Genomic DNA, 12,478 nt, shown 5'->3' with positions numbered 1-12,478 from the left:
CAGTAGATCAAAGCTCAAGTTATGCAAACATACCACACGTTTCGTTCGATATTTTCAGAACGTCAAATACATTTTACATTATACAATTATAATATCACAATAACACAGAGAATAATCTTAAGTAGTAATCAGTTTAAAATGACATTAATATTGTTTCCTAGTATAATTCAACTAGGGAGTGTTTAATTATTTATCAATATACTCATTTTTCTATATTGATATTTAAAAAGTTTTGGTTTTTCACTGAAAATTTACTTCAGTTCATATTAGACAGTCCTATAACCTATAAAGGAAGCAAAGGCCTTGTTGTATTTTCATTTCTCTTTTTTATACGATGAGGACGCCAATTACATTTTATATCAAAACAAACCGTCAAGAACATTTTTAAATAGTCAAAATTAGGGGTGTGTACCGCGGAGAAAAATATCGATATTTTTTTGCAGCAACTACCGGTATACTTAAGAAAAAATATTAATATATCGAAAATATCGATGCTCTCTAAATATTTTAAAAAGTGTGATATTTTTAATAAACTTTTAAAATTAAATACCAAAATGCTCCAAAAGTTACTAATTAGTAAAACTACTAATTAAGAATAATTAAGAGGTTTTTACGATGCTTAAGAAATTAATTTAATTTTTTTTGATAAAATATAGACTAACAAAAATATCGATATTTTTTCGGCATCCCTAGTAAGATCTCAGAGTAACTTAATTTAGAATTTTTCGATATTAATTAATTGTATTAATTATTAAGCTGTTTTCTAGTATACGAATTGTAGTTTTTCACTGAAAATTCGCTTTAATTCAAACAGCAAATCGTTATCGTTAGATGTATCACTTTCTGATCCAACCTTTCTCTGTCTGAATATTATATTTTTAGTGTTTTCCAACAAAACGACACCGGCGGCGGATGCTTGTGGAGAGGTTCTAAAAATATCATCTTGTTTTTCTTCGAGCGTACCCGATGCACCTTAACTCACATTATAAATCGTCTATTAATAGCCAGAAAAAAATGTGCACTAGCTGAAACGAGCCTACGTCGATAAATACAAGTTTATTATTTGACAATGGCTTTATATCTGCAGGTTTTCTTTATCTATACATATTTTTATTTCGTTTTATATTATTTTGAGGTTATATGCTTTATTTAAAATTATTCACTTATAGTTTTTTTATTGTAATATTAGATTATGTCCATTTTTTAGAGGGAATAGTAAATACGGTTTTGTTCGGTTTTTTTCCAATTTCATATGCATGTGTAAAATGGATATGAATAAATATGGATATGAATCATAAAATCAGATCAATCTTAAAATTATATGAATATGTAAAATGAATATGAATAAATATAAATCATGTATTTTTTTAATTATATTTATGCTTTAATTGTATTATTGACTAGATTTTAACATTTGGCTTTGTTTTCTATATTTCTTTTTTAATTTAAAATTATCTAAAAGTGATTCGATTTTTTTATTTTACTTTTATATCGATACTGAAATATCACTATCTCTGAAACAATTTGTTTTCAGTTCGTTTTATTTTTTTATACTCGTTTTTACTGTATTATTCAATGTTTTTTTTTTCAAAATCATATGCAATGTTTTCTATTTTCTATTCTTACTGTTTATATTTATAATATTTAAAGTATCCCACTGATAAATTTTAAAAAAGACGGCGTCGTTGGTGCTGTGGTAAAGGCGACAGGACGGCTCACCTACTGTTGCTATAATCGCGGGTTCGTATCCTGCTGGGGCTTGGTCGTAAATTTATGTTTGTGATTGTTTAATATTTGTGATTATCCTAAGCAAGAGTTCAAAATCCTAAAGAAAGATGATCCCAGTTACGTCAGTAACCAGGCTGGGTAAGACCGGATGTCTTCTGGGATGATTTCTAAGTTATTCACTCGCGAGTCGGTAGACTTAATGTCAAAGACCGTCGTTCGGAGCCCACGTTAAACAATAGGTCCAGTCCAGATAAACCCTAAAAAGGAGACTTTAAAAGATATTAAAAAAATTATTAAAAACTAAAATACACATTTTTTGAGACAAAATAGTTGTAAGATATTTGTTACAACTAATTCCATTCTAAAATAATTTTAATGAAGCTGATTCTATAAATAGTTTGATGTGAAGAAAGCTGATGAACACATTTAAAAGAACTACTACATAATTAGGCGTTAAGAAATATTTTCTGTATTTGCTGTTTTATGAGTTTTGTCATGGTAACATTAGTTTAATACTATATAATTTCAAAATTTAAAGGTAACCATAGGAATTAGTAGAAAACATCGCGTAACAATGTTGAAATGTTCAATGTCAATAGTACGTTTCCTCGTGAAAAATTCTCTCTGTATTTTGCAAAAAGGGAGACGAGAATTATTAGCACAATGTTTTCAACTGATTTTCGCGTTCAGTAATGATTGTTAATATGGGGGTCGCTTTTATTGTCCGACTTTATTTATATACGAATCGTAAACGTCGCGGGACATCTCCCGCTAGGAGCGACAGCGCGCCGGGGGTCACAAACTGTTGCTCATATGTCGCCGATGCTCTTTTTTAATTGATATAAATAGAACTCTTTCTTGTACAATGCTAATTTTAAATGTTTTCGTCTCGTTTAATTAAAATCGATAACATTAAAATTCTCAGACCCCATGGATATTTTTTAATGACATAATTTGCTGCAGTCTATAAAAACAAACAGGTCTAAATAGATTTTTTCTTATTTCCACAACGCCGAATATAATTTATTGCGTTAATAAACAGGAGGGGGATACAGCGGACCGATCTGTTCGCAACTAATTAAATCCCTCGTTCCCCCAAAACAGGATGTGTTTGATATCCTGACGAGGTGGGGGAGAGACGAGACGTGAGAACCCCCACCTTTAACCCAGATAAGGGGTCCCCATTTGTAGGCAACAAAGAGCGATTCAATTTAAACTTTTCCTTTTAATTTATCGTTAAGTTATTTAACAGAAAATTAGATAATAGCAAGGCAGCAAGTTTTGTTGACGCGGCGAGACAAAGAAAGCTTCAAAGAGCGAGAATTAAAGTTATTACATTGATATAAGTCTCGTTTACCTCCCCATACCTCGACCAGTTTGAGCCTTTGTTGTCTCAGTCGCTGCATAGAATAACATTCGCGTCTCTTGTTTGATTTACTAGCGCGCAGCCTGGCCATATTTGTTTTGTTTCTTCTTTTGCCGATTGGAGAAGCACGGATGGTGTGTTTGTGTGTGTGCGTGCGAGCGATCGAGAGGAGTGAGTCGGCAGGACGGCACAGCCATTCTTCTGTTGCCGCCACGTCGTCGAAATAAAATGGATTAAATGGCATGGGAAAGTTCCAGATCGACCGTGCGTGGGCGAACTCATAACAAAACGCCATGGCTATGTCTTTAATTGTTCGTGGTCGCTGTGTTGTGCTCGTCTGGGCCATTCTTCATCCGTTTCCTCTCTTGTTCCTCGTTATTGGTTTTATTCTGTTTCTGCGTCGTTTCAGTCTGCATGGAGCGTAACCATATTTGTAAAATTAAAGAAAACGAATATCTTATAGGATTATTTTAATTGTCTTACTGTTCAATTTTGGGTTTTTAAAATTATCTTTTAAATTGAACATTATCGAACAATTTGCTTCTAATAACTAACTTAATAGCAGAAATATGGTGCTCTATTTTGTTTTACTGTTTTGAAAGGCTGTCAAGTTAAATTTTTTTAAAAATATTACGATTAGTTTTATGTTTTATAGCTTTTTTTTCATTATACGCAACATATTCTGTTGAGAGTTAAATACCATAAATATTTATAATTTAATTACTAAAAAACACGTCATAGAAAGGTTACTCGATATAGGAAGGGTTAATTTCACAGATGTTTTTTCGAATTTTGCAACATATACTGGTAAAGCTATTCAAAGTCACATTGGCATATGTTACGCTTAGTTTCTAATGATGGTTATGTTTCCGCAGTTCTAGTATTCTATTGTTGAACTTGCTACTTCTGAAATAGCAAGAGACATACTAGGAGTTTTAACAGTGCTTTTAATGTGCTGAACTTTCTTTTTTCTCTTTGTCTCTAGTTGGACATCTTGAAGAGGAAAAGTAAAGTTGGAGTTGAGGAAAAGTAAGTTGTGTATACTTCAAGAAAACCATACATAACAAGTAAATCTTAATGACTGAACAATGACGTTTAATATTGATGCTGCAGTTTTTACACACACGGATGCAGATACTATATCGAATGCTTCCATTGAAATAGGACCAATAATATATAGTTTTTTATTTGAGTGTTTCAATGTAAACTGTTAATGCTTGAGCGTCATTGACAGATGTCTGATCTAACAATATGATCAGACGGCTGTAATAAATATTACCAATGGCGCATTTTTCTTCAAACGGCGAGTATTTATTGGCACGCCTAATATGTGATATAATTAATTTATAATACATAATAATGTACTAAATCAAATGATAATGATGAAATTTCAGTTGGTGCAGATTTCATTAAAATATTTTTTTTCATTTTCTAATACCTTATAGAAGGTTCTCACGGAAATAAAAATTAAGAAAATTGTGTGAAAAATTGGATTATTAAAAAAAAACGAACATTTAATCTTCGCGCGTTTGACAATTTGAATGTCGTTTGGCAGCTGTATCGGTCGACATATAACAATCTAAGAATGTATTTAATAATTTCTTAGTTTTGATAGTATAACACGTGTTAGAAACATTAAGTGAATAATTTTTTAATTTTCATTTGAATTTGGTTCTTCAAAATGTCACCAATTAGACCTACCAACTTAGGTCGCAGAACTCGCAGTGCTGACACTCAAGGATATATACGAACAAGTAAAACTGACGAGTAATGCGAAACGCGAAGTTATGTTGAACGAAATCGATGGAATCGAAATGAATAACGTAGAAATGTTGCGTTTAATCTCCATCGAGCTGCATTCAATTATAACGCGGCAATTGATTACAGTTCACATGTTAAAACTGGTCTTCCAGCACAACCATTAATTTATTCTAAACAGTTATTGTTATTAAAATTGCGACATTAAAACGTTTAAGCCTTTTGTCTATGCTTCCAAAGACTTTTTTTGTGCCATTGCCCATTCATTAATTCGGGATCAATTTGCTTTGCTGCAATGCTTTGGTTATACCATAATTCCTCGAAAGGCTGCAAGTTGGAGTTTCTGTAGTTTGCATGCTCAAGGAGAGCATGAGTGCTGAATGAGCTTCTTCGTGCTCTACCACCTTCCGACAACGTAGCTGTAATATCTGATCAAGCAAGTACGAGTGCAATTCCATTTTTCCATCGAATCCTTGCCAAAATCAATGATGTTAAACACATTTCTCAGTCACATCAGGAGCGTCTAAAAAATAATTCTGGTTCCATCGTTCACTACCTTCGTGAGCATTTCGTAGGCATATTTTTGTTGATGATTTAAAAAGGTGGACGTATCTTTGTGATTTGAAATTTGTGCATTGGGCATTGTTATCCCTAATTGTATTAGTCCTTTTTTTTCCCTTTTTTTATTTATTGACGAGTCAGAGAACTAAAGTAACAATAGTGTGCACCAAAAAGCATTACAATGAACATTGTTTTTGAAATATTTTTGTAAAATTATTTATTCCACTTTCATTTAAATATTCATAGCTCAGACAGGACAATGTCTATCGGGTCACCTAGTATAAAATAAAAGACAGCTATCAATATATAGTCCGTTCGATAGATAAAACAGTGAATTCATGTCATTTGAATTGAGGACGTCAAAACGTGGTAATGTTGCCGTATCAATTTGGCTTTGACATATAACAAAATTCTAATCTAAATAAAATAATTAAACAAAAATAGTTTTCTCAAATATAATTTATTTTAAGATTATAGTACATCTATTTTGTCATATATTATCGAAGGACTTAAACTTAAATTACAATTATAATACAGTTGTACAGTAGTAGCAGCAGTAGTTATTATACAGTTATAATAATTTGTAGGTTTTTATAGGTAGAGTTTGATTATATTTACATTTAATTCTTTTCCATACCACCTATGATATAGAGTTATTTTTTTATGTAGTGTTATCTCCTGGAGATCTAATCAACCTAACTAACAATTGTATATCCAAGTAATATGCAAGTAATATATCAATTTTATTTTCATTAGAAAGCATATTTATCTTTAACATCTAATTCTTGTTTCATTCGATACAGGGTCTCCTTGTAAAGTCATTTTGATATCACTGTATTTCTCCTTAGTTTGTCTACTGTCTTTTACTACCTGTTTACATCTTTCTTGATAAAAATAGATCAATGCGTTTTCCTTCATGTATTTGCCTTATCTGCAAAATAGTTAGTAATCTTTCTGCCCTCACATTTTAACCAAATGCTATGTATATTCTGTACAATTACACACATATCTGTGCACATACATCTTTCACACTCGACAATAAAAATTCCTACAGGTATTGTATATTAATTACATACTCACATTTAGTTGTTTGCAACTAGTTGTACCCAACATTATAAGAGGGATAGTCTACTTCACTCAAAGAGCTGCATATCTTTAAGCTTTACAATGGATACTTTCCATACTAACAGTTTCCTCTGAAATAATTGTAGTAAATTATGTTTATATTGAAAAAATATTATTAGCTGTTTTATAAACTTCATATATTTTATCTCTGATATCTTAGAGCCAACATCAAGCTGATTTTGATTTGTCACCCGTTCGTATGGGGACGGTTTCTTTTCCGTAAATCCAAGATTATATTTTTCATTTTTTAAGATATTTCAGTGACGGTATCCATTCGGTACAGCTGCAAAACGCTAAAAAAATGTTTAAATAATAATCACAATAAATTAATATTTGACAGTAAAAATACTTACCCTTCTAACGAATTTAACTGACAAGAGGCCTCCATAATCTTGTTCCTGTTAAAAGTAACTGATTACAGACGCAATCTGTTGTGTCTGGCTTCAGAATTTTTAATCAGAGTAATACTCAATCAACGATTAGAAATTTATCAAAACAAGCAAAGCGTTGAAACAGCGTTTGCCGGTTTAAACCTGTGATTATTATTATTAATATTTTGAAGACTTTTGACGTCTCTATTTAACTAGAATAAAATAAGAAGGAAAATATTGTCTGTTTCTAAAATGAATGTACAAATTGCGGTAGGCAATACATTAAACATCTTGATGACGTGGGTTCACTGTCATTTTGAATTGACTATATATATGTTGCTGATTATGACAATTGACTTATTACTCCGTGAATGTGAGTATATTTACTTGGGCATGTTTGTTGTGAATCAATAAGGTAAATCATTACAGAATAAAATGCATAGTAACGAATAAAAGGAAATCGGCCGAAGAATCGAAACTATGCTCTGGTGCATTACGATGCGAAGTCGTCGGTGCAGGTTGAGAGTATTCGCGAAAGGCCCAACGAGCCGCGCCGACGACGTGGCGTTGTGCACATTTCTGCACGGTGGCGGCGGCGGCTGGTTGGCGGCGTGACCATCACGCCGCATGGTTGATTGTCCGCGCGCAAGGTGAATCGTTTGACCTGGGCGGCAGGTTGAAGGGCGTCCGCATCGTTTCGCAGACATGCCGATTGGCCGATCGTATTAACGGCGATTTCATCTGCAGCGAAAGAAACTGCGGACCCTCCGTTCCGTCGGTAATAGTAATAATTACGACAATGTTAATAAGGGAACGGCTTTTGTTTTCGCCGAACTCGCCCGTCCCGGTCGCTTTTTGTCGGTTTCGAAAAACGTGCCCATCATTATGGAAATCTCGTACGAGTAATTAATCGATGTGTTTTATTTGTTTCAGGTTGCAAGATCAAGGCCTTACGAGCGAAAACCAACACCTACATCAAGACGCCGGTTCGCGGGGAGGAACCGGTGTTCGTGGTGACCGGCCGCAAAGAGGATGTTGCCAAAGCCAAACGGGAGATTTTGTCAGCAGCGGAGCACTTTTCGCAGATCCGTGCCTCGCGTAAGAACAACCTGGCTGGGCTGGGATCCGGCGCCAGCACACCACCAGGTCCACCAGCCAACATTCCCGGACATGTTACTATTCAAGTTCGTGTACCATACCGCGTGGTAGGCTTAGTGGTGGGCCCCAAGGGTGCGACCATCAAACGCATTCAGCATCAAACCCATACTTACATCGTTACACCCAGTCGTGACAAGGAACCAGTATTCGAAGTGACCGGGCTTCCGGAGAGCGTAGAGGCTGCCAGAAGGGAAATTGATGCTCACATTGCCATGAGAACGGGTAACGCCGCGGCTTTAGGCGCCCTGCCTGCCCTCGGCGGTTTGGACGACAGCGACTTGATTGCCTCGCTTTGCAAGTCGGGCTTGAACTCCATCCTCAACTACATGGAACCAACTGCCGATACCTTTCCGACCATGACCTCGTCCACCAGCAGCAGTGGCGCCTTTTCCAGCTCAGGGTCGTGTTCGTCGAGCAGCAGCTCGTCCAGCAGCGGCAGTCGGGATCTAGGTACAATTTGGGGCTCAACGGACAGAGATGAGGGCATAGGCGACTCTCCTAGCTTCGAAACATCCACGGCCCTTTCCAGCATCTGGTCGTACCCTACCGTAAGCGCTCCGGCAAGACCATCGCCCACGAACAGTACCAGCCCCGCCGACTCGCTATTGTCTTCTAGCACCAAGTGTCTGGTGTGCAACGATGCAAAAGTGACACATGCGCTAGTTCCCTGCGGTCACAACTTCTTCTGCATGGAGTGTGCTAACCGCCTGAGCGAGTCCAACGACTCCCAGTGTCCCGTGTGCTCCATGCCCGCCTACCAGGCCATTCGTATCTACTCGCCCAACCCTTAAGGAGGCATTCGGTCGCCACCAACCCCCCGTCGTCCCCCCAATACCCCCGTCTATTTTTGTACTCACTCGCAGTATTCGACAGCAGTATTAAAGAGGAAGAGAGACGCGGGGGGGACGTGATCGGGGGGCCCCTTCACATTCCCGGGTCCGCGCCCTGTGTTCAGCTTCGTCGGCCGCTCGAAGTCTTCACGATACAACGAACGCCAGAAATTTCTTACTCGAGCTGTTTCTTTCCGTATACATGTGTGTGTTTTTTACTTTTCACACCTCCTCTATTTGTAAGCCCCACCTCCCAGTGTATTGTTCCTGATTTTAGTTTTTTGTTTTCGTGTTGATCACCACGTTTCACAGGCTGAAGACGTTGGACCGTTCGAAGCGTAGTCATCATATGCCAGTTTCATTATATTTCTTTTTTTTATTATTATTACCGTGTTGTATGTATATCATAGTATTTTAGAGACAATTTTACGTTATAATTTTTATTGGTTCTGGGGTTTTGCTCACGATCCCTCCGCTCCAAAAAATCGTATCCCCTCATGTCACATTCACGTTCATGTCGCTGGTGACATCGAACTTAAAACGCGTTTAATCTTAAATCCCACGAGCTTCATCTTAACGCAGTAGCAGTAACTTGTCGCCACCTAATCTATAACGAATTTAGAACAACGCTAAATGAGAATATGGTACTCTAACATACTCTTAAATTTTATTTACTTTAGTTCAATTTCAAGTCGAATTATGCTCAAGCCTCGAATGGGATCTAAGAGTTAATCAGCGAGCCCGAGCGTGATCCGATTGATTGCAATTACAGTTTTTGTTATACAAGAACTTTAATTTGAATCCGCATACTTTTAACTTAATTTCGACCAAATTTAATTCAATTAAAATCGTCAAATCCGGTGTTTCCCTTCGGGATGGATCGTGGGCGGGACGACCTCGTTGTCCTGAAAACAGTTTTGTGCGCTATCCGAAGAGGAAAGAAAAAAGACATAAACATGCGACGAGTCGTAGTGTTAACATTTTTATATTACCATATAGGTACTTCGTTATTTTTTGAAATATATTTTTTTAAGTTCCGCCATGTGACAAGTATCACGTTTTTAAAGTCTGAAACAGCAATTCTCAAAATATTAATTTAAGAAATTGTAATATTTAAAAACAAATATTTAGATCGTTTAAAATATAGCGAAAGATGTTAGGGTGAGAGTGAGAGCGAGCGAGAATAAGGGCGAGAGCTGGAGCGAGAGTGTGTGCGAAAGAGATCGAAAGACAGAGAAGCGAGAATGGAGAAACCTAAATAGCGAAATTTTTTTAAATCAGATATTTAATATATTTCATTATCGGAGTGAGAATTTAGTAGAAAGTTGATTTTATCATTAGTGAAAGGGCGCTAGAGCGAAAGAATTATGGAAGGAAGGAAGCGATGAAGGAACAACTTGAAATGCGGCGAGAAATGGACAAGTAGTGCATCTGAGAAATGTGCCGGACATATTGAGACTAAGGAACCTCTCGGCTGTGATCTTCAACTGACTTTTAAGTAAAGAGAAAATAATTTTTAAAAAAATGCGTCCATAAAGGACCAAAACTGCCACCCAATAAAACGCTCTGCCGGTCCCTCGCGCGTCTCCCTTAGGGCTCCTCGGCTCTCCCGAATGTTTTAGTCCCGAAGCACGGCCCCGCCACCCCCTAATAACTGAATACATATCCCCTTTATTGTTAGTTAATTGCTTCTTGTTGAGATATTGTTTTGTTATTGCAATGTAATGCAAATATATATATACGTCTAATATATTTTCTATCGTGTTCCGCTGTCCCGGGACATCACGGCGAAAATTGTCCGGTGCGGTCGTCGGGACGGGACGGGACGGGCAGAGCGCCCCCTTTCGGTTGTGCGTTCTTTTCTTCATTCTCGGAAACAAACAAGACAAGAGCGCCCCTTTCGGGCGGCCCTTTCTTTTACAAATATTTATGTCACGGCTCCTCGCCAATGTGTCCGCCATTTTCGATCCTTCAGTATTCACCCGACCTTTATGCCTGTCTGTCTTAAACGACAACACTCACACACACACACCATCTGCCCTCAATCCCCTCCGGTACGGGGTGAGACGACATTTCTCCATGCAGTTAATAATTATGTATTATCGTAGAAAACGCCCCCCCTTATCCGCGCGCCCCTGCCTATAGGTATCATCAAATTTGGGCGCGAGCTAACCCCCCTAAGCCACCGAAACCCGCCCCCGCCGATGCCGGTTGCCTACATATGCGCTTATATACTTATTAATATATATTATGTATTATTCTATTATATATTTAAATAGTAAAAAGCTATATTTTGTTTTTATTTATTTTTTTATTGTAATATTTGAAAATTATCGTTATGGATAAATTTATATATTTTATTATTAATATTATTCTTGCTTACTGACCATGCATCGGGGCAGCGGCACATGTGGCAACGTGGGGGGGAGCGGACACGCCAATGCGGTTTCGTTCGAAGATTTCGTTCCCCCCCTCTTCTTAGATTGTTTAATACGTACACTGTATATATTTTGTTGTTTTGTAGGATTTAATACCAATATTATTATACTTATTATTATTTTATTTTTTTACATTTTACATTTTTTCTGAAGATATATAACTATGAATGTTAGTACAAGTTCCAATGTTCACGTAATGTGCGCAGAGTGACTGTTTTATAAAATAGGTTTTTTATCAGTTACATATTTATATTTGATATTTTTTACTTGTATAAATACGAAAATAAGAACAAAGAAATGGATGAGCGATAGTGATTTTTTTGTAAACATTATATTGATTTATTTTTGAATCTTAAATGTATAAGTGTGTTTTTCTATTTAGAAATTTATAAATTTAGACGATTTTTTCCCATAATAGCGACTGACCCCCAACGCTTACAGTCCAATGTTAGGGGACATCTAAAGTTATGAACGTAGTGATCAGACTTTTTTTTAGATAAATAAAGAAAATATATTATTTATATATGTATATGTATAATTGTATCCAGAAGACTAAACTATGCCATTAGTCTTTAGGTGTCCCTTAGAAAATTAGCAATTTAAGATTTTTTTTATAAGTTACATGCTACCAAATAAATATGACGTGATTATTATTTTTTGTTGGTTCTGTTTTTTTTATATTATTTTGCATATTTTTACCCAACCCATTCAATCAAGCCTCTCTTTATGTTGCTGTTATGATAGTCTCTCATATGTATAAGAAGGTCATATATATACGACCACTTTTAAATGTTAAATGATTAGGGTATATATATGGTCTGAAAGTTTCTTGAGCCATTGCTTCAATGATCCCTCTCGCTCCAATCCTTGCCTCTACCCCCGCCCACTAGTAGCATATCTCGTTCTTTAGTTGGATTCTTGTTAGTGTTGATTTTACTTTTTGGTGTTTGTCTACTAACGATCACCTGCATGTTAGTGAGTACTGTAGAGTCTTATAGGTTTAGATCTCAATGCACAAAAAAATTATAGAAAAATTGAAATCGCGTTTTATATTTTAATAATAAAACATATATATAAAACTATTTTAGTATACGCGTCGGTTAGATTATAGCTAAGGAAAAATTCACGAATGCAATGCGGCAG

At 36.1% G+C, this 12,478-nt stretch overlaps 1 protein-coding gene across 1 annotated transcript in view; it reads left to right on the top strand.

Annotated features, from left to right (window-relative positions):
* Mex-3 (mex-3 protein) overlaps window positions 1–11,988 on the top strand; it is a 76,137-nt gene extending 64,149 nt beyond the window's left edge. The window contains exon 2 of the mRNA XM_076419467.1: window positions 7,843–11,988. Coding sequence (XP_076275582.1) covers window positions 7,843–8,858 — 1,016 coding nt within the window. The 3' untranslated portion in view covers window positions 8,859–11,988. The remainder of the gene's footprint in view (window positions 1–7,842) is intronic.
* Window positions 11,989–12,478: the final 490 nt, after the last annotated feature.

Source organism: Rhynchophorus ferrugineus, unplaced genomic scaffold, assembly GCF_030347505.1.
Source record: "Rhynchophorus ferrugineus isolate W39M unplaced genomic scaffold, kcgeb_rfMv2 rfM1, whole genome shotgun sequence".
Lineage (NCBI taxonomy): Eukaryota > Metazoa > Arthropoda > Insecta > Coleoptera > Curculionidae > Rhynchophorus > Rhynchophorus ferrugineus.
Note: the sequence above shows the minus strand (reverse complement) of the source record. Positions and strands in the feature narration are given on the sequence as shown.